Source organism: Eubalaena glacialis, chromosome 7 (genome assembly GCF_028564815.1).
Source record: "Eubalaena glacialis isolate mEubGla1 chromosome 7, mEubGla1.1.hap2.+ XY, whole genome shotgun sequence".
Classification (NCBI taxonomy): Eukaryota; Metazoa; Chordata; class Mammalia; order Artiodactyla; family Balaenidae; genus Eubalaena; species Eubalaena glacialis.
The window spans coordinates 110,380,760-110,406,488 of NC_083722.1; the positions used below are offsets into that span (position 1 = coordinate 110,380,760).

The following is a 25,729-nucleotide window of genomic DNA, read 5'->3' on the forward strand; positions in this document are numbered from 1 at the left end:
ACCTGTATTCAAAGTACACCCAGAAGCCTCACTTCCATCCCTTCCCTGCCTCTTGTCAAAAACTATTTTGATTAGTTTCCATTTTACAGTTTCAGTGTCTCTTTTTGCAAAAGTCAGCAAGAACGATTATATGTTCTTATGCCCTGCCCGTTCCTCTCTTACTCAAAGGCAGTATGCTAGATATCCTGTTCTGCACCTTGCTTCTTTGCTTGGAAAATAAAGAAAATAACTTGCAAATCTCTCCACATCCACACGGGAAGATCTTTGTTTGACATTCCATCGTATGGATAGACCACAGTTTACCTAACTAGGTCCCTGCTGATGGGTGTTTGTGCTGTTTCCAAGCTTTTACTCTTAAAGATAATACTGTAAAGCGTAGCTCTGTGCGTATATTTTATATATTCATGGAGGCATATCTTCAGAGTCCATTCCTAGAAGGAATGTTGCTTGGACAAGGGATAAATATGACTGTCATTTTAGTAGATATTGCCAAATTTCCCTCTGTTGGGGTTGTGCCATTTTCCTGTCTCCCCAGCGGGATAGAACACGTTTCTCAATAATACTGTTTTTGAAAATTGCTGAGAGAATAGATCTTAAAAGTTCTCATCACAAGAAAAAAAAATTGTAACTTTGTGTGGTGACAGATGTTAACTAGACTTATTGTGGTGATCATTTTGCAATATATACCAATATCAAAACACTATGCTGTACTAATGAAACTAATATAATGTTACATGTCAATTATATCTCAAAAAACAAGTTAATTAATTTTATAAAAGAGTGCGTGTTTCCCTACAGACTCACCAGCAATGTGTGTGCTCAGAGTTTTGGATCTTTGCTAATCAAATGGCAGAGAAATAGTATCACAGTGTAGTTGTAATTTACTCTTTTAAAAATATTTCAGTTTGTCTGTACAGTCTTTCATTTCTCATGTGGTTGAGATCACGCTGCAGATACGAGAGGAAACAGACACGCCTTTCCTTTAATGAGCCTATAGGCCAGTTGGGGAGACAGACGCCCAAACAGATCATTTCCTGGCAGGACATCGAGCACCAAGTAAAGCAAGGACCAGAGAGTGAGCCCCCCCCAGCCCTGGCAGGCTCGCCTCTCCCAGGGAAACATTGACCCTTCTCCTCTTTTCTCCCACAGGCTGTGGACCCCTCCTCTGTCGCCTTGGTGACCCTTGGCTCCTCAAAGGAGATGCTCTTCGAGGGGGGTCCCAGACCCTGGGTCCTGGAGCCTTCCAAGTTCTTCCGCAACGTCACCTCTGAGGACATGGACAGCATCAGTCTGGCTCTCTTTGGGCCCCCTGCCGCCCGGAATCACCAGCAACACTGGATCCTCGTGACCTGCCAGGTCTTGGGCGAGCAGGTGAGCGGGCGGCCACCCCCAGACCCACCTTGCCCAGAGCGAGGGATGGAAAGTCACGTCCCCCGAGTACCCCGCTGTGCCTTGCAGCATTATTTTATCTAACTCCTCGAGGCAACCCTGAGAGACAGCCGTGGCTGTTGTACCCATTTCACAGACAGGCATACTGAGGATCAGGGTGGTGGGGTGGTTGAGTGAGCACCATCTGGGCCTAGCGGGGTGCGGCAGTTGGGACCGCGCTACACGCTGGCCAGTCCTGCCTCTCTTTCCGCACCGGGGGCGATCTCCTCTTGCTCCAGGGCGTCAGCATTCCCCACTGTCAAGTCCGGGTGGGATGAGTTCGGGCTCGCAAAGTCGGAGGCCTCCAGGGTCAGGCAAGTATCAATATTATAAATGAGTGAGACTGCAGACCCAGGGTGGGCAGATCTTTTCGGTGTTTCAGGATGAGCCGAGAATCCCAATATTTTTTTCTGTGAGATCTTTTTTTTAGATTGAAATATAGTTGATTTATAATATTATATTAATTTCAGGTGTATGAAGTGTCTTGATTTTTTTTTTTTAATGCTGAAAACCAAAAAAATTAGCCTGGGTGGACTGAGCACAATGCACCTGTGATCCCTGCAGGGCCGGCATCGGCTGGATAGAGCAGCAGCTCGCCCCTCCGGTCCCCTGTGCCTGGCAGTCCCAGGCTCAGGGCTGCACACTTGTCTGGTTATAGTAGGGGTGTAACCCTTCATTCCCAGGGTGCCAGGAAACAGAAAGCAAGGGGTGAGGAGGCCAGCATGAATCAAGAAAGATAGGAGAGAGCCCATTTCTTGGCGGAAGTGAAGAACACCTTTCTGTGTTTATTTACTTCTGCTCTGCCAGGTCATCGCCCTCACGGTGGGGAACAGGCCCAGCCTCACGAACCCCTTCCCGGCGCTGGAGCCCGCCGTGGTGAAGTTCGTGTGTGCGCCGCCCTCCAGGCTCACCCTGACGCCCGTCTACGCCAGCCCGCAGCTGGACCTGTCGTGCCCGCTGCTGCAGCAGAACAAGCAGGTGGTGAGTGGCCTGGGGAGGCGACGCCCGGTGCTGCCCCCTCAGCCCGACTACCCTCGCCTTGTCCGGCGGGCACTGGTCTGCGCGTGACACGTGGGGCCCGGGACCTGGAGGGGTGGGGCCTCCCCTGCGTCACAGCTGCTGGTGGCAGCGCCCGGACTCTGCCGCCTCTCTGCGCGGGCACTTGGCCGTCTGTACAGATCTCGTCGCTTTCCTCTGCAGCTCGAGGCTGTGAAGGTGGGGTTCTTGTCTCAAGGCAGGGGTTGCAGAGGGAGTGGCTGGCCGTAGCCTCCTCCACGCTGCGGGGGATGGCCGCTGTGTTTCCAAGGTCACTGCGGGCAGAGGGAAGAAAGCCACTGGGGTCCCTGACAGCAGGGATGTGAGGTGACAGCAGTCCAGCCTCCACCCCTGAGACCCTCGAGACCGGACGGCTGGACGTGGAGGATTTGGAAGCCCCCTGGTCAGGGTCAGGCGTGCACACGCCCTGCTGGCCGGCTGCGGCCCTTCTCGGAAGGGAGCCAGGCTTCTTTCTTCTCATCCCTCAGCATACATTTGCTGGATCTCACCCCCTGTGCCGGGCACACGTCAGGCTCTGGAACGCACAGTACCCAGGGCAGGCGAGGCTCGGGCCTCGGAGCCGACAGGAGGCCCACAGCGGACGTGGTGGATGGGAGGGTGGGAAGCCCTGTGGAGACAGGGGACCTCAGACTATAGGGAAAGGCCCCTGTGAGGAGGGCACACGGGCTCACGCCCGTGCTCGGGGTGCCAGCCAAGAGAGGCCAAGCTCAGGGTGCCCCAGGCAGGTGGAACAGCAAGTGCAAAGGCCCCGGGGCCAGCCCAGGGTCTCTGCATCCCTGCTGCCCACACAGTGATCAGAACCGCCGTGTGTGCCTTGTTCCTCGTCCCTGAGGGCTGGACCCGCAGGCAGAACCTACGTCTGTCCAGCTCCAAGTCCGGTGCCTCCTCGGCAGCCCTGCAGTTGCTTCTCTCCCAGCCCCAGCCTGCAGTCAGCCCCGGGGCGTGTCCAGCTGCCTGCCTGGGGCAGCGAGATTGGGAGTCGGCTCCCGCTGCGGTTTGGTCAAGATGCATCCCTCTGAAGCTCTAGGGGAGGCGCCAGACTCCAGGGCCTGGGGCTTGGGAACAAGCTCACCATCTGGCCCGTGCCTCTGGGCCTCCTGTCCTTGCGAGCTTAGTTCAGCTTTTTCTCCCACTGCTCTGGCGATCGTGGGGGGCTTCACTGACCCCTCAGCTCTGAGGCATGTGAGCCCCTCCGCTGGTCCCGTGAGGACTGGGGCCTCGACGGCACTGGTTAAAGTGAGGAGTCTTTGTGTGCGGCTCAGGGCCCTCTCCCCTGCCCCGCGGGCCTGCAGGGAGCGTCCTCCTGCGGGCGGAGACCCGGGCTCAGAGCCCAGGGCCCCTCCGCAGGCTCGTTGCCATGGTGCCGCATCCTCCCCATCCCAGGCCTGGGTGTGCATGTCACGGAGCGGCTGACCGTCTTCCCTAAGGTGAAAATCTGTGTGTGTTCAGGAAAAGACTTTGGGGGCTGTTGAGATGAATGTCCTGAAAGTTTTACACTTTAAATCACTTTTATGTACTCAGCAAATTATCCCTTTTGGAAAGAAAGACATCGTATAAGTCTGGATGCTTGGAAGACCCGGCTTGCTGGGTCCACCGTGTGTGCGCCAGGGAGCCGGATTCAGGCCCGGCCTGAATCCCACCTGCTGTGCAGCTGCCTCCTTTGAGTGATGCCGGTGACATCCAGAGTTACTGCGGGGGATAAACGGGACTGGACATAGGGAGTCAGAGTGGGACCTGCAGGCCCTGAGACCGCCTGTCACCTTCCCCCCGCGATCAGTGCTCGGATGCTGGGACAGTCCCATGGTCTGTGTTGCTGTCCCCTGGCTGGAATTGTTTCCCTCCTGAACCCGCAGCTCTTTATTCACACGTTACCTTCTCGGGGGGGCCTTCCTCAGCCTTAGTCCTTATCTGAAGGTCCCCACTCAGCATTTCCTACGCGGTTCCCTTCTCCCCCTCCCAGCCCCCAAACACCTAACATCAACTAATGCTGTAGAATTTACGCATAGGCAGACCTCGGAGACAGCGTGGGTTCGGTTCCAGACCCTGCAGTACAGTGCGAATATCGCAGTAAAACAAGTCTCAGGAACTTTTTGGTTTCCCAGGACATATAAAAGCTACATGTATATTATCCTATAGTCTATTAACTGTGCAATAGTGTTATGGCCAAAGAAACAATGTACAGACCTTAATTAAAAAGGACTTTATAGCTAAAAAATGCTAACCGTCCTCTGAGCCTTTAGTGAGTCGTGGCAGTAACTTCAAAGGTCCCTGATCACAGGCACCCTAACAAGTACATATAATAATGATGAAAAGGTCTGAACTATTGCGAGAATTACCAGAACGTGACCCAGAGACATGAAGTGAACAAATGCTGTTGGGAAAATGGCACTGACAGAATCACTCGACACACGGTTGCCACGAACCTTCAGGTTGTAAAAACGAGGGATCTGCGAAGCGCAGCATCTCCAAGCTGTGTACTCATTTCATCCTTGTGAGTCTCTCTCTCAGGGCCCAGCTCGTGGTGGGCGCTCAGTGAGTGGTGGATGGATGAGTGATCCAGGGACCCCTCCCCAGCCCCCCCGCCCCCTGCCCTTATTCTGCAGGCTCACGGGCCTGGTGCTGAGGACAGGGCCGGGGGGGATGGTCAGGCCTGAACAGCGGGTGCCCCTCCAAAGCCCCCTCAGCTCCAGCCTGTTCAACCCCAGGCTGGCCAAACCTTCTCAATTTCAAAGGAAAAAGCAGTCAGATCCATGTGCCTCTTTCCTGTACTTAAACATTGGCTACTCGCTGAAGGAGCCGAGTCTGGCCGTCTGTCGGCTGTGACCTCGGGGTCAGCCCAGGGTTGTCTCTTGGCTGAAAGATGTCAGTCAGGCAGCGAGCGCGGCTCTGAATTGGCTCTCATGTGTCGTAGATCTTTGCTCAAACACAGAATTGCCTTGTGATCCATCCGTCCTGGGATTCCAGAGCCGCAAGCCAGTCAGGCCTGGCCCCTGAGATTTATGGTCTCACCAGGGGACCCTGAGGAAGATATATCCCTGCCACACATCCTGGTGCAAATCAGTTTCACTTTATACGTCTCCAAAGCCAGAGGCGGCCCAGGACGTGTTTGCAGAGTCGGTCACTGGCGAGGCCAGGCACTAAAATGGGGCTGACCTGTCGGAGTGACAAAGTGGGACTGCACTCCGGCGTGACCCCAGTCCTCTGAGCTGGATGTCAGCCGTGCAGCTCACTGCCAGAAGGTGACAGGCTGGGGCTTGAATGGAGCTGCCGCCTGACTCGTGTGCTGGGGAGAGGCTGCACAGCGTCTGGCGAGGCCTGTGGGCTTTAAAATCAGACCAGAGAGTTCCACCCCTAAACCTGTGTGACCTTGGGCAAGCAACTTAACATCTCTGAGCCTCAGCCTCCCCGTTTGGGTATGATGCTCTTGCCATTGGCAGGACCAGTGAACCTGCGAGCATGATTGATGCTTTGTTCACGTCCCCCCCACCCCAGACCCGCCCCGCCCCGGGGAGGAGGAGGAAGGGAAGAACGTTAGTTTTCCACCCCGGGTCGCATCTGGGGGGCAGAGTGGGGCCTCTAGAATACGCACCTTGTTCTCCCCGCCCACAGTCACAGCTCCCGACTCGCGTCCACAATGGTTGTAAACTCCTTTGCATCCCCAGGTGGTCTTGCTGACCTTTATTTAGAATTTGGGACCTGCTTTGGTCCAGAGTTCTCCGGGGGCGAGGGAGGTGGGAGTTTGCTGACTGCATCAGGCGGGCCAGGTGGGCTCGGCGGCAGTACCGACACCCCTGCACAGTAAGGGCTCACTTCTCGCTCACGCAGTGTGTGCCTCGCAGGGGGCTGGGGGCCCCGCTTCGTCGTTATCTTCCTTCCAAGACTTGGGCGGTGGAGCGTGGGCAAGTTGAACGTGGGCAGAGAAGGAGAGCTGGCAGATCATGTTCTGACCATTCAAGCTTCTGCCCCCGGAACTGTCATGAGTCACTTGTCACATTTCACTGGCCAAAGCAAGTGATGCCCTCACTCCTGAGTGCAAGGGCCAGAGAAGCCCAGTCCTTCTTCCTGGACCCGTGCCTGGTGAAGTGTGGATACTGCTGAGCTCAGGTTCCTGCCTGAGTGACACGATAGTGACACGAGCCAGGCCCCTTAAAATGCTCTCACGCGACCCTTATTTAAAACAGAGCCCTGGAAGGAGGATCTCATGCAATTCCCACTTCACGTGGAGAAACTCCAGAAAGTGGGTGGCTTGCCTGGGCGGAGGCGCGTTTGAGTCCAGGCTGTGGGACCCGGGCGTCCATTCGGGCCGGGAGGGCAGAGTGAGCCAAGGTCTGGGGGAAGGAGGCCAATCCCCCACGGGCTCTGAGGAGCAGAGCTGCTCAGGTGCGCGGCCAGAGCAGCAGGAGGTGGGCTTTTGGAATGGCATCCTAAGGGCCTGCCGCTCAGCCGCCACCGACCTCTGTCCCTTCCCTTCCCCGGGACCCGTCTTCACCCTCAGTGGGTGGATGGCAGCCCCCATCACCGGGGTGGTCAAGGCCAGGTGAGAACTCAGCTCTGAAAGCTTTGCCATCCCAGTGGCTCTGGGACGTTTTGGGGTGTAATTGGCGTTCCTGTTAAACCACAAGGGGGGGCGTCCTGGAGGGGCTGAGGTGGGGGTGGGGCGGGGGGAGGTGGCAGGATTTGGAGAGGGGAGGGCTGAGTGGAGGAGAGCAGCCTGGCTCGGGTGGGGAGGCCGAGGGCAGGGTCCCCCAGCCTCGGCACTGCTGACATTTGGGGCCAGGTCCTCCCTTCTTGGGGGGCTTCCCAGTGCACCCTGGGGTGTTCGGCAGCACCCCAACCTCTACGCACTAGATGCCAGTTGCGCCCCATGCAGTGTGACAACCAAAAATGCTTCCAGACCCCGCCAAGGCCCCCATTGAGGACCACGGACTGGAGCAGGAGGCCAGGTTGCATAGGGCTGGGGGGCACCTTGCTGGCAGGCAGTAGTGACCATCCGTTAGTGACCTGCCCCCCACTGGCTCACCGGGACCCCTACGAGCTTACAAGGCAGCCGGCAGGTCCGCTGCACCGTGTGGTCAGGGGCAGCCCCGCGCAGTCCGGGGCGCAGCCATGGCGGGTAACCTCGGCTTCTTGCAGGTCCCGGTCTCCAGCCATCGCAACCCCCTGCTGGACCTGGCCGCCTACGACCAGCAGGGCCGCAGGTTCGACAATTTCAGCTCGCTGAGCGTTCAGTGGGAGTCCACCAGGCCGTCGCTGGCCAGCGTCGAGCTGGACCCGCCCTTGCAGCTGGTGTCCCGGGACGATGGGAGCGGCCAAAAGAAGTTGCACGGTGAGCCGGGTGGTGAGCGGTGGCCCCAGACAGACGAGCCGCGTGCCAAGAGGGGCCGGCAGCTGTGGGTGGAGGGCTGGGACCCCCTCTGTCCAGGACTAAAGCTCAGGGAGCTTCAGGACCCTCCTTTAATCCTCACACGTCTGTGACGTAGGAATGGCCTCTCTGTGTGGGAGATGGGGAAACAGCTCAGGGCACACGGCAGCTGAGTCTCAAACCCCAGGTTGTACACAGACCGGCCTGGCACCGAGACCCTGTGACGCTGCCATCACAGACCCCTCGACGGCCGGGAGCTGAGCCGTCTCCTCCAGCTCCTCTGAGCTGCCCCGGGAACCTTGCTCAGGGCCCGTTAACTCTTATGGTGCACACAGTGTAAACAAAGCCCATCACCTATTTTTAGGTCTGTGGGAGATTTAAAGCTACAAATTAGAGGGAAGGAGGGGCCGCCTCACAGATACAGCAACGGGGCCCAAACCCGACGCCGGTTTCTCTCCTGCACTCAGGTTTGCAGGCCATTTCAGTTCACCAGGCCTCGGGCACCACGGCCATCTCTGCCACCGCCACTGGCTACCAGCAGTCCCACCTGGACACGGCCAGAGTGAAGCAGCCGGTACTGACTAGGGCCCTGGCGGGGCAGGAGCCCTCCTGCTTCTCCTGTGCTGTGCCCGGCGTCCCAGCGTCCTGAACCCCTCGCTGGGCTGCACCCCGGTCACCACCCCGCTCCCTGATCAGGGGTGCCTCCTCACCGGGCTCCCTGCCTCAATCTCCCCCGCTGCACACCCTGCACGCAGGCAACGGGGGGATCCAGCTGAAAGGCAGAGGGGCCTCGCCACGTGCCGTCTCTGGCGCACGCCTCGGGGGCCCTCAGGCCTTCCCCGCTGCGGCCCAACTTACAGCCCCAGCTGAGTGTGCCCAGATGCTTCAGCCCCATCCCCTGAGCCCGCAGCTCCCACTGCCTGCAACGCCATCCCGCTTTCCTGGGGTGTGTGTGAGTCGTCCACCCCGGGAGCCTGGCAGATGGGATGGGGCGCCCACCTGGGCAGGACTCCGGGAGGCCTCGCAGGGCTGTGGTCTCAAAGCGCGATGGGTGTTACTGGGCTCGTGTCCCCGACATAACGAGGTCCCGGGGGTGGGGGGCGGGCGCCAGCCCCTGGGGCCACTCGTCCTGCTCTTCCGGGGGAGGCCGTGGGCTGGCCTGAGGTGGCCCCCAGCCCCCCGGATCTGACAGTGCTGGCTTTGCCCCTTCAGCACCATCCCCTCGTGCCAGTGTCGGCCTCCATCGAACTCATGCTGGTGGAAGACGTGAGGGTCAGTCCAGAAGAGGTGGCCATCTACAACCACCCTGGCGTGCAGGTACAGCCTCTCCCCGGCTCCACTGCCTGGGCGTGACCCCTGGGGGACCCCAGGCCTCTGACGCCAGCCTGGCCCCTCCTCACAGGCAGAGCTGCACATCCGAGAAGGCTCTGGCTACTTCTTCCTCAACACCAGCAGCGCAGATGTGGTCAGCGTGGCCTATCAGGAAGCCCGGGGCATAGCCACGGTGAGTGTGGGCCCTGCCCCCGCCTTCCTCTTCGTTTTAGTGAACAGACTGTTGCAGAAGCTGGCACTTAATCTCGGCTGGTGTGTTGAGCAGAGTCTTCAGATTCTCTGATTCACTGTTTGTGAAACTCACGAGCTACCTTTGTGGTTTGTATTCCTTCTCCACAAACTACCCACACTGTAGTTACCTAATGGTTTCCTTTCAATTCAGATGAAAATATTATTACGTAAGTGCCACTATAAGAACCATAAGGAAATTGCCGTAAAAGACATAGCAGCCTTTTCTGCTTCTCCGTGTTCCTTTCCTGACCCTCCCCCTAGCTGTGCCCATGGTGTGGAAGAATCGAGCATTCTGCTCTTTTCAGTGCTTTTATTCTAAGGTTTTTTTTCTCCGTGTTGCTATGTAGGCTGGCTGATTATTTTCTCACAGTCATTTGTACTCAGCCATTCTCTCCTTGTAGAGCATTTAGGTTGTTTAATTTTTTTTATTTTTAAAGAATCGCCCTGTAATTATGACAAAGAGTAAAGGCAAACAGACACCAACGTCCTAAACGTCTGCATATTGGCACAGTGAGTTATTATGCTGTCGTGAAAACTGAACTTTCTTTAAAAGGAAACTCTGACCTCTGAGTGTGTCAAACCACTGCTGAGAGTCGCAATTGCAGGCAGCCAAGAACCGAGAGACCGTGACACCCATGCAGTGTCCTGAAATTGCAGCTCTGCTGTGGCCTTTGGGTTGCTCAGAGCCTAAGACCTGCTTTCCCCTGGTGAAGGCTGGTTGCCAGGTGTTGGAGGAGTTTTCCAGTCATCCCAGCACCGAGCGAGACTTTGTCCCGGACTCGAGAGAGGCTGGGGCACTCCGTGCTTGACGCATGGTGGGGGTTCCTGTGGTGCAGCCAGGGAAGCCAGGGGAGAGCCATCCTGGTATCCTGCCGCCCGCACTTGCTCTCAGCACTGCCCGTCCGTGCGGGGGAGCCCTCACCACTGGCGAGAGCACAAAACGCACATTCCAGGGACCTAGCCTTCACAGAGACCTGGTCCCACAGTCTCCTTTCAGAAATACAGCCCGGCTGCCTTGCCCATGGTTGTGCAGTAAATGTGTGTTCTAGCCGGGAATCAGGAGTATGTCACCTCACTCTCTGCAGGGTTTCCAGCCATAACTCCCCACTGGTCCCTTTCTCTGACTTTTTTTTTGCATCTGTTGACTGTCTTGATACAGTGGCCACAACACGAGTTGTCTCTGAAGTGGGACAGGTGTAGAGTAAGTGAGGCAAATGAGCAGGGTGTGAGAAACATACTGGGAAGAGCTGGGCTAACCGGCACCAGATGCTTAGCTTCAGTGTCGAAGGCTGATAGGGCGTGGTGGGGACTGCGGTAAACTAGACGGCAGAGACTGTGGCTAAGGGACAGCTGCCCCACACCCTCGCCAACTTTTATTATTTTTAATATCAGTTTTATTGAGGTATCTTTCACTATCTTTCCATTTAATGTCACAATTCAGTGGTTTTTAGTGTATTCATAGATACATGCAACCATCACCACAGTTAGTTTTAGGTTTTTTACCGCCTCAAAAAACCCCCAAATACCTTAGTAATCACCTCCTTATTCTTAGACACACACACACAGGAAAGGGTATTGGATTTTGTCAAATGCTTTTCCTGTGTCTCTTAAAATAATCTTTTTGTTTGTTTGTTTTTTATTCTGTTGATATGATGTGTTACATTAATTGGCTTTCAGATATTAAACCAACCTTGCATTCTGGGATAAACGCTACTTGCTCATGATATATAATTCTTTTTAGGTGTAACTGGTTAAAGTTTGCTGGTATTTTATTGAGTTTATGTTCATATTCCTGAGAGATTTTGGTTTGTGATTTTCTTTTTTGTGATGTCTTTGTCTGGTTTGGGTTATCAGGGTGATATCACCCTCATAGAATGACTTAGAAATGTTCCCTCTTCTAATTTTTGGAAGAATCTGAGTAGAATTGGTAACAATAACTCTTGAATGTTTGGTAGAATTAACCAGTGAAGCCATCTGGTCACGGGCTTTCCTCATGGGTAGTTTTTGATATGAATTCAGACTCTTCACTTCTTACATGTCTATCCAGATTGCTTATTTCTTTTTGAGTCACTTTTGGTAGCATGTGTCTTTCTAGGATGATTAGTTTTTTTTTTATTTTGTTTTCCTAACATTTTCTTACCTTCCTCCAGTGGGCGACTTTGGTCATTAGCTGTCTTGTTGGAAGGATGCTTTCTCACAGTGCAGCCCTTCGGTGAAGGGCGAGGAAGCATGTCATAACATTCCTGTTTTTCTCAGAGGCAGAATTACAGATGTTGGGACCTCTTGGGTTTATCGCCATAGATCAGAGCAAGAAAAAGCCATCTCTCGGCACCTGTGGACAAATGTGTGTCTTTAGAGGGAGCTTGGGGGCAGCTGGATGCCTGAGATGGTAGGAAGCTCTCCCCCAGGCACTTGTATTCCCTCTGTAAAAGAAAGAATAATTCCCTGGCCGTTCCTCTTCCATGTAAGTAAGTGTTCACTGTCAAATCCTTAACATTAAAGGGAAAACCTCAAATTGTAAATGATTCCAACTGCTTGAAATATGCCTTTTTTTGCTTTATCTCTGGAGATTAAAAATAACTCCCCTGTTATATAAAAGAGGGAAATTTCAAGTTCAGAAAAATGTGTGCAGTGCCAACAAAACTTGGGCACCTTTTTACTCACATTTACCTTGCACCACACATTTTGAGTAAGCCCTGAGGGCAGCCCTGTGGCCAGAGAGAGACCCTTCTTCCAAGAACAAGAGGTTCTGAGAGTCTGTGATGGACCAGGCTGCCACTTCAGATAGTGAGCTCCCCATCTCTGGAGGCATTCAAACAGAGGCTGGCATGCTTGTCTGACTCAAGATGGGATTCCAGCGTCAGAGTCAGGTTTCCTTAAACCTACGAACCCCTGCTTAGTCTAGCAATGTCCTACAATGCACAGTCCCTGTCAGCAACAGACTCTAGGCTTCTCCTGGCCAAGACAAGCCTGACATCCCCAGTTTACAGGTGGTCCCAAAGAGCTAAAGCAGTTCTCTCTCCAGGTTGTAAGACTGGCCTTCGCCCTCATGTGTCATCCTCCGTGGCTCTTGTTGAGTGGGGCTAAGTGCCCCACTGCAGACACGACCCCAGGATGTGTCTGGCACCGAGTTCAGGACGTGCCAGCTGTGCCTGACGTTCAGTGCCCGATCCAGCAGGGTCGCGTTTGCCCAGAAGGTATCCTGGAGGCGCCTTGGCCGCCAGGGTCTCTGCTTGCCGCCACCTCAGGCCCGTGCAGAGACCACTGCGGCTCCAGGTGGAATCGGGTTCTGGTTCCCTTTGCCTCTTCTGTAAAGTGCAGGAGGGATTTTTCACGGAGTGTTGACAGCCGATGACAGCTCCTCGCAGCTTCTCGGAGGGCTGTTTCTGAAGGACGTTTACACATTTCTGTGGCATTTTCCAGCTGCTAATTAGCAGCATTCTCATTTCCCTTAATCACAGAGACAAGGAAGCCCACAACATTTCTTCAATTAGCTCAGAGAGAATTGTTTCTTTCTTTCCTATTGATACCCATTTGGAGGCAAGAATGGCTGGTGGGTGTGTGTCGGCTTCCAAGCGTCTCTGGAAGGGAGTCTGGCGCTCACGCACCGGGGCTGTGGTGCGGTGATTATGCCCACACCATGCACCCAGGGCTGTGCAGGCTCCCACAGACCCAAACCCTCTGCAATGCACCTCTCTTTCCTTCTTGGCTAGTTTACACATGGGAGTGTTTACCTGATTTAAACTCAGGGTTTCTTTCTTCTCACCAGTTCTTTACATTTCAAAATAAGCCCTCCACGCAGAAGCTGTTTGATTATAAGAGCGGCGGCTGGGGAGCAACCTAGTGTGTGCTGAGCCCTCACGCCTTTCATTAACGCATTCACCCTGCAAAGGTGGGTGCCCATCGTGTGCCAGGCCTGGTCCAGGCTCCAGGGATTCAGTGGGGAGCAGTCAGACAGGGCCTCTCTGGGTCCTGGGATGTGGGGCTGGTCACGGTGATGTTGTACCTCTGAGGAGGTGCATCAGAAGGGGGTCCTTCCTTGGGTTGGGGCAGGTGGTAAGTGGTAGCCGTGGGGCGTGAACTCGGGTGTGTCCCGCCTGCGGTGTGTTCGCCTGCGGGAAGCCTCCGGGCTGGCTGGGGCCCTTGGATGAAGTTTCTCATCTCAGTGTGATCCTGGTCATCCCCCACCAGCCTCAAGGGCGTCCATGTCTGCCGGGGGCATGGATCCCCACCCTCTCGCATGGCACGGCCTGGCCACCACGAGACATCGACGGGCACGCATGGGAGACGGAAGTGGATGGTCCCAGCGATGTTTGGAAATATCCTCAGGGTCCTTGCTCTTCTATAGATGCCACCTGTCAAGGAACAAGTGTGAAGTGTGATGGGCCCTGGGAAGCGAGGGGCCGTGATGACGCGGCGGCCCCTCGGGGCCTGGCGGGCGCAGGTGGACGGCGCGAGCAGAGCAGCCCCTGGCTCCACACATGGCATCTTAATGCACAATAACGCGTTCCGGTCTCCAAAGAGATGACAGGACTTCTCCTGGGCTCTCAGTGGGCACCTTTACCCCTTGGGAACGAGAATTCATGCTGGGCGTGGGTTTACCCACCTCCCCTCCTGCACATGCGTCCCCCACACGTCCGTCAGGAAGCAAGTGGGTCTGGAGCCTGGAGAAGGGGGTGGTGACACATACATGGTCGGGGGGGGGGACAGGATCCCTCCCCCGCCACCCCCACCCCTGTGCCATCTGCTGGCCGGCACGTCCCCTCGCTTCCTCCAGTGGTTTGTCTCGAGTGACGGGTGGGCACGCCCTTAAAGCGCTGTTCATTGCCCAGTGGGCTGGCAGGAGCTGATGTGAGGATGGGCCACGCGGCCCTTTGGTGGGTGGCAGCCTGACGCCATCTTCCGCTCCATCATCCGGAAGGCGCCTGGACGTCCAGCTGCTGGGAAATCAAGTGGAAAAGGAATCAATTTCCCCACTGTCATTTATGTCTGTTTAAAATGCGCAAAGTGGCTCTTTCGAAGGAGAGAAAAAGAAGAAGAGAAAACGCCTCCGTGCACCCCCCGCGCGGGTCTGGCCCCGTCGGTACAGCGAGCGCGTCATTTCTCTGCGTCATGAAGGACGTGCCGCTCCTGACAGCGGCAACTTTTGCAGGAGGATCAGATTAGAGCTCTCGCTTCTCCCTGTGATTTTTAAATGGGTTCTCTCTGGGGGATGTGCAATAAGCCAAGTGAATCGTCCTCCGCAAAACTGGAGCCCTGTGGCCTCCAGCCCCCAGTCCTCGGCGTATTTGATACCAGGCTGGCGTGGCCCTGGGTCAAACTACACAGCCGTTGTTCGGAGCGCCAGCGTGATATCCACTCTGGAATCTTTATTAAGCGACTTGGGTCCTTGTGTGAAGTACCCTGGGCGCCCTTCGTCTGTGGATGTGCCTGTGAGCCCAGTGCTGCTGGCAGGGTTCTCAAGCTGCCAGCCCCTGCTGCCTCCCCTGCCCGACGGTTCCTTTCTGGCTGCTGGTGGCATCCAGCTCTGGGAAGTGGCTGAGTGTGGGAGAAGAAGCCCTAAACTGGGGGCTCGGGCACCGTGTTCCCAGTGCCGCCCCTTCAAGGCTGGGTTCCCACCCTGGGTGGGCCTGTCTCCCCATGTGTTCACTGAAGGATGTGGACCAGAATGAGCACTTCCGAAATAGATGACGGTACCTGGGGTTTGCAGACCCCTTTTTCCAAAAATTCCCAAGCCTTGACAAAGCCAGGACTGAAGCTGAGCTGGTGGAAGTGCAGGTCTCCTTACGTTAACCAGCGACTTGGAGCTGTGACCCTGGATCTCAGTGTACTCGACACGCTGGGCGGGGGCCGAGTCTCGGCCAGGTGTGAGGCTCGGTCCTGAGGCTGCATTGGGGGAGAAGACAGCCTGGGGGGAGGATGCACAGGGAGGTCTGCATCCAGTTGGAGTGAAGAGTGGTACAGCTGCAGCAGGAGAAGAGAGCAGAAGGGCGAAGGTCCCGACCTCCCGGATCAGGGGAGACTTTACCGAGGAGGGACACTTGAATGGGACTGAGGGTGAGTGGGAGCCAGCAGGTGGACACAGGGGGAGGACAAGCCCCCAGATCTCAAAGGTGGACTGTGCAGCCCTGAGGCGGGTAGACAGGCGCCAGCTGGCTGGAGTGTGATGGCCATGGGGGAGGGTGTTTTTTGGTGAAACCAGAGCCCTGGGCAGGGGCCAGATCGTGCCAGGTTCTTATAGGATGTGTTAACGATGTGGGCTCACTTTGGGCAGCCTTTGAAGGCTTCTAACCTGGGTACAGTGGGATAGTATTTGGTTGTCTCCTGACGTTTTTCCCCCACAGGTTCTTGATATTGAAACTGTACCTTTGCCAACACTGAGCAGTTCACTGTACCCACTGCCCATCTCCCACCCCCAGTGAATATAAGACCACAAATCTCAGGCAGCAAAGCCAGGGCCAGGTAGAGATGGGAGGCAGCTGTGAGGCCCACCCACTAGCTCCATGACATGCCTCCACCTGCCCAGCCCCCAAGACCACTCAGTTGAGATGCACGCCTAAGCAATATGACAAATTACTGCGAGTCCATCCCCAACATGAGAGAGTGGTGATGATGCGGTTTGTCTGGGGAGAGACTCTTCTGAAGGTGGGATCCCTGGAAGGAGGTAGAGAGAGAAGAAGACTTAAAGGGGGTCTTTGGCAGTGAAAGCGTGGAAAACAGGAGCTTAGATGAATTCCTGCACTCCGAACATTTTATGAGGGCTCTACTGCAAACACAGCAGGGGCAGAGGTGAATGTGGGGATGGGCAAGGTTCAGAGAGCTCGCACTGAAGACTTGGTGGCCTCCTCGGCCCGTTCCCAGGTTCTGAGAGTCTGTGGGTTCAGATTAGGATTTCTCAGTGAGAGCTTCATTTGGAAAGCAGTGGTCTCACACTCTACCAGCCCCTGACTTGCAGTTTCACAGGAGACCCCATGGGATGCTCTTCTCTTATGGGAGCTGCAGGGGCAGGTGGCCTGGACAGGAGATATGGAATCCTGGGTGTGAGTCCTCACTCCGCCAAGCTCTGACCACCCCCACCTTGAAGCAGCTTCCATTTTCTTCTCTGTAAATTGTGCAAAGTTGAAATAAAGGCTCTCTGAAATCTATCCTGGCACTAACATTTAACATCCCAAGCCCCTCCCCTGGCTGGCAGTGGGTGCTCATGATGAGGGGTGGGCAGGGCAACATTAGGGTTTTCCAAGCCCTGGTCCGCGGTCTCTGGGAGACAGTGTCCCACGGGCAATAGGCTGCTGCCGTGAGCAGCTGTGTAACCACACCCACCTCCGACCTTGCAGGTGCACCCTTTGCTCCCAGGCACCTCAACCATCATGATCCACGACTTGTGCTTAGCCTTCCCGGCCCCGGCCAAGGCTGACGTTTATGTCTCGGACATTCAGGAGCTGTACATCCGCGTGGTGGACAAGGTCAGTGTCAACTTCCCGATATGGCTCCCTCCCTGCGGAAGCCTGGAGAACGATGGGGGTTCAGGGGGTGTTTTCCTCGTGTCCACCTGCAGCTCGCAGTGCTGTTTCACCCAGCATTCTGGGCTCAGTGCAGAGCGGCCTCCGAGGGTATCCGTCTTCATCTCAGTTGACACCTGTAAAACCTGGCTGTAAATCCCGCTGGAAGTTGTTCCCACGTTAGCTCCAGCTTGGGAATTCCTGTCCTCTGACTGGTGCAAGTTACTAACCAGCCCGGTACATGCATTGCTGAATGTGAATTTTCTCCCCAGTATGTACGTCTTGGATTCTCAGAAATTTCAGTGGCAAATGAATAAGATGTACTAATGCCAAGTGCTTTTGCAAAATGAATACATAATAGATCTAGGTTTTTCTTTAATGTAAAGAGGGATTTTATATTACTCCAAATACCTGAAGTAACTGCAGTGAGGCTTAAAGAGGGATGCTGTCAGAGTCCTATCTTCCTGGGGGTAGAGAATAGTTGGTAATTAAAGGGGGACATTCAAGCAACTTGGACTCCTTAAAAGTCAGTATTCTCTAGCCTCAGGTAGTCCTCTGATCTCATTTCCTCTGGTGATTTGCTTCCAGACTTGAGTTCTTTCACTAAGCATTTCTGACTCATGTTTCCCAAAGTTTTCACTATGTGTATTATGTGCCAGGTATGAACTCTTGGGTCAATGAACACTTATTAAACCCCCACTGTATGCCTGTTGCTCTTCTAAGCTATGGATTATCTCTCTAACTAGATTGTTAGTTCTTTCTTTTTATTGGAGTATAGTTGATTTACAATGTTGTGTTAGTTTCTGGTGTACAGCAAAGTGATTCAGTTATACATATATATATTCTTTTTCAGATTCTTTTCCACTATAGGTTATTATAAGATATTGAATATAGCCTCTGTGCTATACAGTAAATCCAGTTGTTTATCTACTTTATACACAGTAGTGTGTATCTGTTAATCCCATACTTCTAATTTATCCACACCCCCCCCAAGATTGTTAGTTCTCTCAGAGTGGGATGTGTCATTTATTCATCGAAGTATCCCCGAGGCCTCTTGAATACAGAAAGCATGTAACCGATTTTCGTTTGTTGATGGGCTGGTAGTCTGAAGGTCAACTTGGGTCTGTGGGTTTGAGGTTGTTGATGCTTTTGCCGAGAGCCGTAGGGTACCACAGGTGGTGGCATTGGTCATTCGGAGGCCACCCCTGAGTCTCTGTCCCCCTTGATGTAGGTGGAGATTGGGAAGACGGTCAAGGCATATGTTCGCGTGCTGGACTTCCACAAGAAGCCTTTCCTGGCCAAGTACTTGGCCTTCATGGACCTGAAGCTCCGGGCAGCCTCCCAGATCGTCACGCTGGCGTGAGTCCTTGCAGGATCAGGGGTCAGAGGAGGGCATCTCAGGGCATTGCCGACAGGTCTGTCGGGGGGAGAAGTCCCAGCCCCTCCCTCTGTTCCAGGGCCCTCGACGAGGCCCCAGACGACTACACCGCCGTGTTCCGCGTCCACGGCGTGGCCATTGGCCAGACCAGTCTCACCGCAACCGTGACCGATAAGGCCGGACAGAGAATCAACTCAGCCCCACAGCAGATTGAGGTAAAGCTGTTCCTCTTCATGCTTCATGGCCTCGGCCCAGCCCCTGTTGCATGTTGGGGCTTTTTTGTGATAGGCTGGGTGTTTTAGGGGCAGCCCAGGAAGCCACGTGGAGGGGCCGTACTAAACTGCCCTACTGTGTCCTCTGATGAAAAGAGGGCCTTCACTGCTCCCGGGGACCTGGGGCCACAGGAGGGAAGGTGCTGGGTTACTTCACTCTCTCTGGGACAGAGGGGGCGTGGCGTGGCTCAGGGGAGGGGAGCGACTGCCGCACAGCAAGGGGGTGGCTGGGGAGGAGTGCGGACGGGTCTGCGCTCGTGTGCAGAGGGGCCCGTTGACAGTCGGGGCCTTAGAGGCGGTGCGCTCCTCGAGGGAACTCTGGGAGCAGCAGTTCCGGGTGAGGGAGCTCCAGGGCCCTGGCACCGTCTCAGCTGTGACGGGAGCCACACAGCCGCCAGGGCCAGGAAGTCGTGTCCAAGTTTATTCTTCGGCAGCACTAAACTGGTCCTGCCCCCTCCTCCACCGTCTCGGCCACATGGGGCCGATGGGCTTGGTGTTGGCGGATGTGATTGGTGCTTCTAGATGGCAGTGCACCTTTCTTCTCCTGCTGAGAAGAAAGTCCTGTCTGCCTATAAATGGCGCAGCCCTACAGAGACGACTCCTCACGCACAAGGCAGCCCCGGGCCGACTGGCACACCTTAGGGCAGAGCAGGGGTTGTAGGGGTACAGGAGGAGGACATGGGGGCTTTGCCCTGCTGCTGAGACGGGGGCATCCTCGTCCCTGCCCCTCGAGTCCCGCTTTCCTCCTCTGGAAAATGTTGAGGCCATCGAAGTAGAGAGCTCTTCTAAGGCAATTAGTCAGTAGAAATCTGGAGACATTTAGTGGAAGAGGCAACCTTCCAAGGAGGAGTTGGGGAAATCTCGAAAGCAGTGGGTTGGAAGCTTGGACATGTGTCAGATCTCGTGGGGACTTGTTGAAACACATCGCAGGACCCCACCTCTGACTGGCAGGTCCGGGGCAGGCCGGGGAGTGGGCATTTCTACGGTTCCCAGGTGGCTTCCACAGGAGCAGGTCACGGCCCTGAGAACTGCAGATCCTCGGGCCCAGGGGTGGGATGAGGTCTCGTGGGGACTGCTCGGGCTCCCCCAGGGTTGTCCGGGACCCCAGGCGCTCGCCGGCGCCCCCTTCAGAGGAGTGATGTCTGTGCACCGTGCTTCTCTGGAATTGAATGTGACTGTGTCCGGCTACAGGAGCTTGGAACACAATGGGCCCCTTTCTCCCTTGTGTCTCCACACCCAGGTCTTTCCCCCGTTTAGGTTGATACCCAGGAAGGTGACGCTGATTATCGGGGCCACGATGCAGGTAGGAACCAAAGGCCACGCCCCTGCCCCACCCCCACCCGCGGCCGGACTCTGGCCGTGTCCCCTGCCTGGGGCTTCAGAACGGGCTGTGGAGAGTGCTGGGGTGTTGGCACCCTTGCCCCCGAGGGTGAGGTGTGGGCCGGCCGGGGGACGGGCTGACGGGCGCTGCTCTTCTCCCTCCAGATCACCTCCGAGGGCGGCCCCCAGCCTCAGTCCAACATCCTCTTCTCCATCAGCAATGAGAGCGTGGCGCTGGTGGGCGGCGCTGGGCTGGTGCGAGGCCTCGCCGTGGGCCACGGCGCCGTGTCGGGGGTCGTGCAGGCCGTGGATGCCGAGAGCGGCAGGCTCGTCGTCGTGTCACAGGTAAGGGCATGGGCTGCACCGCGGCGGGCACCTTCCGAAGCCGCCCTGGACACAGCATCTGGGGTGAGGCTCACCGCTCCCCAGGCAGCTGGCGGGGTTGGTGACCTGGGCTGGGAGGAAGCCCTGCCTGCTGGGCTGGGGCTCTTGCCAAGGGCCACCCTCTCCCAGGGTCTTGCTTCTGCCCTCTGAGCCCAAGCCCCTGCCTGTCACCTACCCCCACCAGGGCCAGCCCTGCACTCGCACCCCCGAGGTTGCCCTCCTCCAGACTGAGGCTCCCCGGCTGCTCCTTAAGGGGCAGGGTCCCCAAGCCCCACGCCCTGGGGACATTCCAGTGCAGGCTGACAGTAGCCTTTGTGACAGCAGATTCTGCTTTACGTGCCTCCCCGAGTCCTCTCCGGACCCTCTGCTCTGCCCGTGTGCAGGTGATGGGCCCGAGGGATGGGCTAGCGACCCACGGCTGCCACACGGCTGCTCTAGGACCTGACCTCGTATTGCCAGCATCAGAGCCCTCCCGCCTTCAGGTCTTCTTTTCCAGCTGGGCTTGGAGATGTTCTCCTAGCAGAGTTAGGAGAACTTGCTGGGTTATGTTGTATGTTTTTGGAGGCATGTGCTGACTTGGCTGATGTACACAAAGGTAACTGGACACCAGTAGTGTTTCAGACCTGGATTTATATTTCCAGGAGAGAAAGAAAGCCTGAGTCATCCGCCAGTATCTTTGCTCAGCTAGAAGTAAAGTCATCTCCCCCGCCTCCTCGCTGGAGTGGGGGACATTTCCTGACCAATTTCCTGGGTCAGCAGAGATGCTGGAGGCCGACTCAGGGGAAGCCTCCCCCAGGAGGGTCCCCCTGCCCCATATCAGTGGCACTGACTCCAAGCAGGTGAAAGCAGGTGTCTCTAAGTCTGATCGTTTCTGTCTTTCCCAGGGGCAGGCACTTCCGTGGGCCTCTGGGAAGGACAGGGCAGAGCATGTCCCCCTTCTGAGAAGAGCTCAGGGTGCTTGGATTCTGCCCCGTGTCCTTGGCCTGCTGTGACTTGCAGGAGCATCGGCTTGGTGGTCAGGCCATGCTGGAACCCCGGCTCGAAGAGGGCGTTTTGTCCTGGGTGGTGTGACTGGGGACGGGAACTGGGCCCCTGACAGTGGTCCAGGAGCACCGCCGAGTTAGGAGCACCTGAACACACAGCTCTGGGCGCTGGGACCCCCTGGAGGGGGTGGGGCTGACTTTGACCCGACACTGAGTGCATCGATTTACTCCTTTCCCAGCAGTTCCACTCTCTCTCCAAGTATCCTGCTTACGCCACAAAGTCCTTTTGAATCACTGGGTGGATACTCCAAGTTTACCTATCTATTTTATAAAGACAAGAAAGCACTGGGCATGTGAGAGTAAAATTAAGGACCAAGGAGGCCCTGCTTTGTTTCTCTCTAAAGAAAGGGTTGCAGCCTCAGCAACGGGCTTGTTTTTCTCCTCCTGGGGGCCCGCGTGGCTGACACAGCAACTGGCTGGAGATTGGTCCAGAGGACACAAGGCCATGCAGTCCCTCCCGGCCACCCTCCTCTCTAGGCGGGCCTCACTGGGCCACCTCTCTGCGTCTCCCATCTGGCAGGCTGGGGGAGGGGCCGGGGGAAGGCCCCGGTGCCCCTTGGTAGATGGAAAGGCTGCACCGCCAGCTCCATCTGAAAGGCGTCTCCTTGAGCCCAGGCAGGCGGGGGCTCAGCCTGAGGCCCTGAGGTCCGCGTGTCCCAGAAGGGTATGCAACTCTGGTCAGAAGCTCACGGTTCCATCTGTGCAATTCAGGTCACCCTGAGAATCAGTTCCTGAAGCTGAGGAATAGTCCAGGACTAGCAAGAGAAGACAGCAGTGAGAAGGATGAAGGGAAGGAAGGGAAGGGATGCTAGTTGGGCACCTACTATGTGCCAGGAGTTAGCCCAGGTCACAAGGCACAGGAGATGGGCTCACATGAGTGTACGTAAAAAGGGCTTAAGGGTTTTAGTAGCCTAGGTTCAGCATGTGTCAGCAGCACTGCAAAGAAGCCAGTAAAGTTAGTCTTTGGCCAAATTAACAGGAGTATAGAATTCAGAATGAAGGAGGATATAAAGTCTATTCTAATCACACTCTCCCTGGCTCCTGCATTTGTCCCGGTACTCTGCTCAGAGACAGACAGGCTGGATTTGGGGTTGGGAGGTCTGGAGACCTGTCCTGTGAGGGCTGCCTGGCCTAGAGAGGAACAGTCCCTGGTCAGTGTCCCCAGGTCTCTGCAGTGCTGACCTGGAGCATCTGGATCGGACAGGTCTGTAGGCTCCGAGGACCAGGCTGGCACCCCCAGGGGCAGGGAAGGGGCAGCAGCCGGGTCCACGTGGGGCGAGCCACCCACAAAGCCAGGCCTCCTAGGGAAGAGGAACATCATGGGTGCCTTCTGGCCACGTGACTCTGAGCTGGCCTTGGCAGGAGCCTCCTTCCTTGGGGAGGGGTGTCCCTTCCCGAAACTCCCGTCACTAGCGCATAGCCCCTACCCACAGTCAGCCTGAGCCCCAAGCCCTTTTCCTAGGATATCGTGGAGGTGGAGGTGTTGCTGCTGCGGGCTGTGAGGATCCGCGCCCCCATCACTCGGATGAGGACGGGGACCCAGGTGAGGCGGGAACCTCTCCAGGCCCTCCTGGCTGAGCTCTCGGAGCAGCCTCTTGGTAGGGGTCAGGCCCTGAGTTCTGCTTCAGGATGAGCTTGGGGCTGCTGGCTGGACGCTCTTCCCTCTGCTGGGACAATTCTCCATGCCCTTCACCTGCCGGACCCTGTTTACCCGGGGGTCCAGCTTCACTCCCCTGCCTTTCCTGCTGCAGCCCAAAGGCTCCCTGCCATCCTCCCCAACGGCGCCATCTCCTCTTACGCACGGCGCTTACGCCTGTCGCCCCGTGTGGGTGCCGTCAGCAGGTGATGCCTGTGTCTCCACCAGTCTGTCGCCTTCCCGCACCTAGAATAGCACCTGGCACCTCGCAGGAGCCAGTGTTTGGACGGTGCGTACCTTTCTCGGTGCTTTCTGTGTATTAGTCCACACGGTGCACATAACAGCCCCGAGAGGTAGCTCCGGGGTCATGTCCGTGTCACAGAAGAGGAGGTGCGCACGTGGCAGGCTTAGGGCGTCTGCACAGCTAGTAAGCGGCGGACGGGGCGCCGACCCGCCGCCTGGCTCAGGTCCGTCCCTGCCTTTCGCTGCATCACCTCCACGTGCTCCCTCTGGTCGGCACTCGGTCGATTCAGATTGGAGGAGACTGAGTCCACCCCTCGTGAGCCGGGACCCCCGCTAGACTGAGAAAGAGGGGAGCAGGGTAAGCTGTGCGGCGGGGGCTGGGGGCGCTGCAGGTGTCCCAGAGCTCGAGGCGGTCATTTAGGAATGGGGCCTCCCGGCCGAGCTGCGGCAGCCCGCGGCCCAAGAAGGACGGGAGGGGCGGGGCTGGCGCTGTGTTCCGCTCGGTCCTTTGCTGTTTCCTCAGGCCTCCCGGGACCTGTGCTGCGCCTTCCGCTGGTTAGGGAGGAATTGGGTGCGGCTCCCGTTGCCCCGCGGGGACGGGGAAGCACCCAGCGGTGGGCGGCAGCTCAGGCAGTGCCCCGGAGCGTCCGGGGGGTGGGGCTCCGGCCGCTGGACCCCGGCGGTCACGGGCCTGGCTTCTCCCCGCAGATGCCTGTCTACGTCACCGGGATCACCAACAACCAGAACCCTTTCTCCTTCGGCAATGCCGTGCCGGGCCTGACCTTCCACTGGTCTGTCACCAAGCGAGACATCCTGGACGTCCGGGGGCGGCACCACGAGGTACCCACCCTCCCGGCGTCCCCCGACTCCATACCAGACGGTGTTGGGGTGGGAGGGTTCTCACCACGTGTCTGCGCTTCACGCTGTCTCGCGGGTCCCCGACTCCTTCTCCCAAGGCTGCAGCCACACTCTCCCTCCCTGGTGTCCCTTCCGGCCTCTCAGTCTTGCTCGTGTCCAGGAACCCGGCCGCCCAGCTCCCCCCTCGCGGTTCCCAGGACAGTCCGCAGCCTTTTCATTTTGAGCACATTCTTGCCGACCAGCCGCGCTGCACAGGGGCTTAGTGACCCGCTAGCGGAAGGCAGCAAAAACGACAGCCTGGTGGGGACGTCACAGAAGTTCCAGAACGTCTCGGGGTCTTGGTCGGGGTCCCCAGTCTGTAGCTTCTGACCCCCTTTCCGAGATGACGCCTGGCAGCCCTGGGGTTTTCTCCAGGTTTATCCCAGGACCCCACCCCTCTCCCCTTAGGCCTCCCTAGGGAGTCCCCGCCCCCTCCCTAAGGCTCAGCTGGAGAGAACGTGCTGCCCCCGTTTGTATGAGCTGGAGCCCATGCGTGAGGAGGGGGGACGCGCCCAGGGTCGCCCAGCCAGTGGGCTATGGGCCGGGTGCCGGCCCTGGTGACTACAGGATGCCACCCTGGGTGGGCCTTGGTCACCCAGGACCCGAGTGGGGTTGGTGCTGGGGGTTTCTTCTTGTCTTATCCGTGGACAGGGGTGGAGGGGGCCGGGCATGGGATGGGGGTCTCCTGGAGGCTGCCTGAAGCTCATCTAGTGCAGGACGAGGGCCTCCCCCCGACCCTTTGGGAACAGAGTCCTGTCCCCAGACTGTTCCCGTGGTACCGGGACGTGTGACTTTTTCACAGATAGCCCACGATGGGGGCTCTGGGGGGGAACACCCCAAGTCCAACATCTTCTTGGTGCTTCGCCTGACCCCCCGCACAGTCAAGGCTCTGAGAAGTCCTGTGTGAGAACGCTGGTTGGCCTAGCCTCTTCCACAGGCCCCTGTGAACAACGTGAATCGCAGCACTCGTGCTGGGGTGGCCACGGGCTGCAGCCCCCAATTAGCAGGCCCTGACGGGGCGGGAAGACAGCAGGGTGAGAGCAGGCAGGCAGTGCAGGGAGTCTGGGGCTCCTTTGGGGACACTTTTGACATCTGTCGCAGGCATCGCTCCGGCTGCCGTCGCAGTACAACTTTGCCATGAACGTGCACGGCCGGGTGAAGGGCCGCACCGGGCTGAGGGTGGTGGTCAAGGCCCTGGACCCCACAGCCGGGCAGCTGCTGGGCCTCGCCAAAGAGCTCTCTGACGAGATCCAAATCCAGGTAAAGGACAGGTGGGCAGAAGCCACCGTTAGCGGGAGAGCAAAGGCCAACCCAGCAGCCCTGCTCCTCCCAGGGGCCGTGTGGGCACATGTCAGGGGGCTGGGGCTGGGGGTATGAGGTGTTGTGGGAGCCCGAGATGGGGTGACCCAGGGCTTCACGGAGGTGGGGACGTTTCAGGATGGAGGGGCCTGGCATGTGCACAGGGCTGAAGGTCTGAAGTAGCTTGATGTGCTCCCAGAATAGCAGATAGTTCTGAGCTCAGAGTCTGGGGTGCCTTCTGGGGGGAAAAGGCTGGAAAATTGTCTGAGCCGGGCATTCGTTTAGTTGTCTGTATATTTCACAAACACGAGGCGCACTTAGCAGAAGCAGACACACTCCCCCCACTTCC

At 56.9% G+C, this 25,729-nt stretch overlaps 1 protein-coding gene across 1 annotated transcript in view; it reads left to right on the forward strand.

Annotated features, from left to right (window-relative positions):
- The window catches only part of NUP210 (nucleoporin 210), a 105,478-nt gene that overhangs the window by 60,756 nt on the left and 18,993 nt on the right, over positions 1 to 25,729 (forward strand). Inside the window, exons 15-28 of the mRNA XM_061197332.1 lie at positions 1,150 to 1,371; positions 2,236 to 2,409; positions 7,618 to 7,810; positions 8,314 to 8,420; positions 9,059 to 9,163; positions 9,249 to 9,350; positions 16,744 to 16,872; positions 18,140 to 18,267; positions 18,366 to 18,501; positions 19,799 to 19,861; positions 20,044 to 20,223; positions 22,768 to 22,848; positions 23,893 to 24,024; positions 25,183 to 25,341. Coding sequence (XP_061053315.1) covers positions 1,150 to 1,371; positions 2,236 to 2,409; positions 7,618 to 7,810; positions 8,314 to 8,420; positions 9,059 to 9,163; positions 9,249 to 9,350; positions 16,744 to 16,872; positions 18,140 to 18,267; positions 18,366 to 18,501; positions 19,799 to 19,861; positions 20,044 to 20,223; positions 22,768 to 22,848; positions 23,893 to 24,024; positions 25,183 to 25,341 — 1,911 coding nt within the window. The remainder of the gene's footprint in view (positions 1 to 1,149; positions 1,372 to 2,235; positions 2,410 to 7,617; positions 7,811 to 8,313; positions 8,421 to 9,058; positions 9,164 to 9,248; positions 9,351 to 16,743; positions 16,873 to 18,139; positions 18,268 to 18,365; positions 18,502 to 19,798; positions 19,862 to 20,043; positions 20,224 to 22,767; positions 22,849 to 23,892; positions 24,025 to 25,182; positions 25,342 to 25,729) is intronic.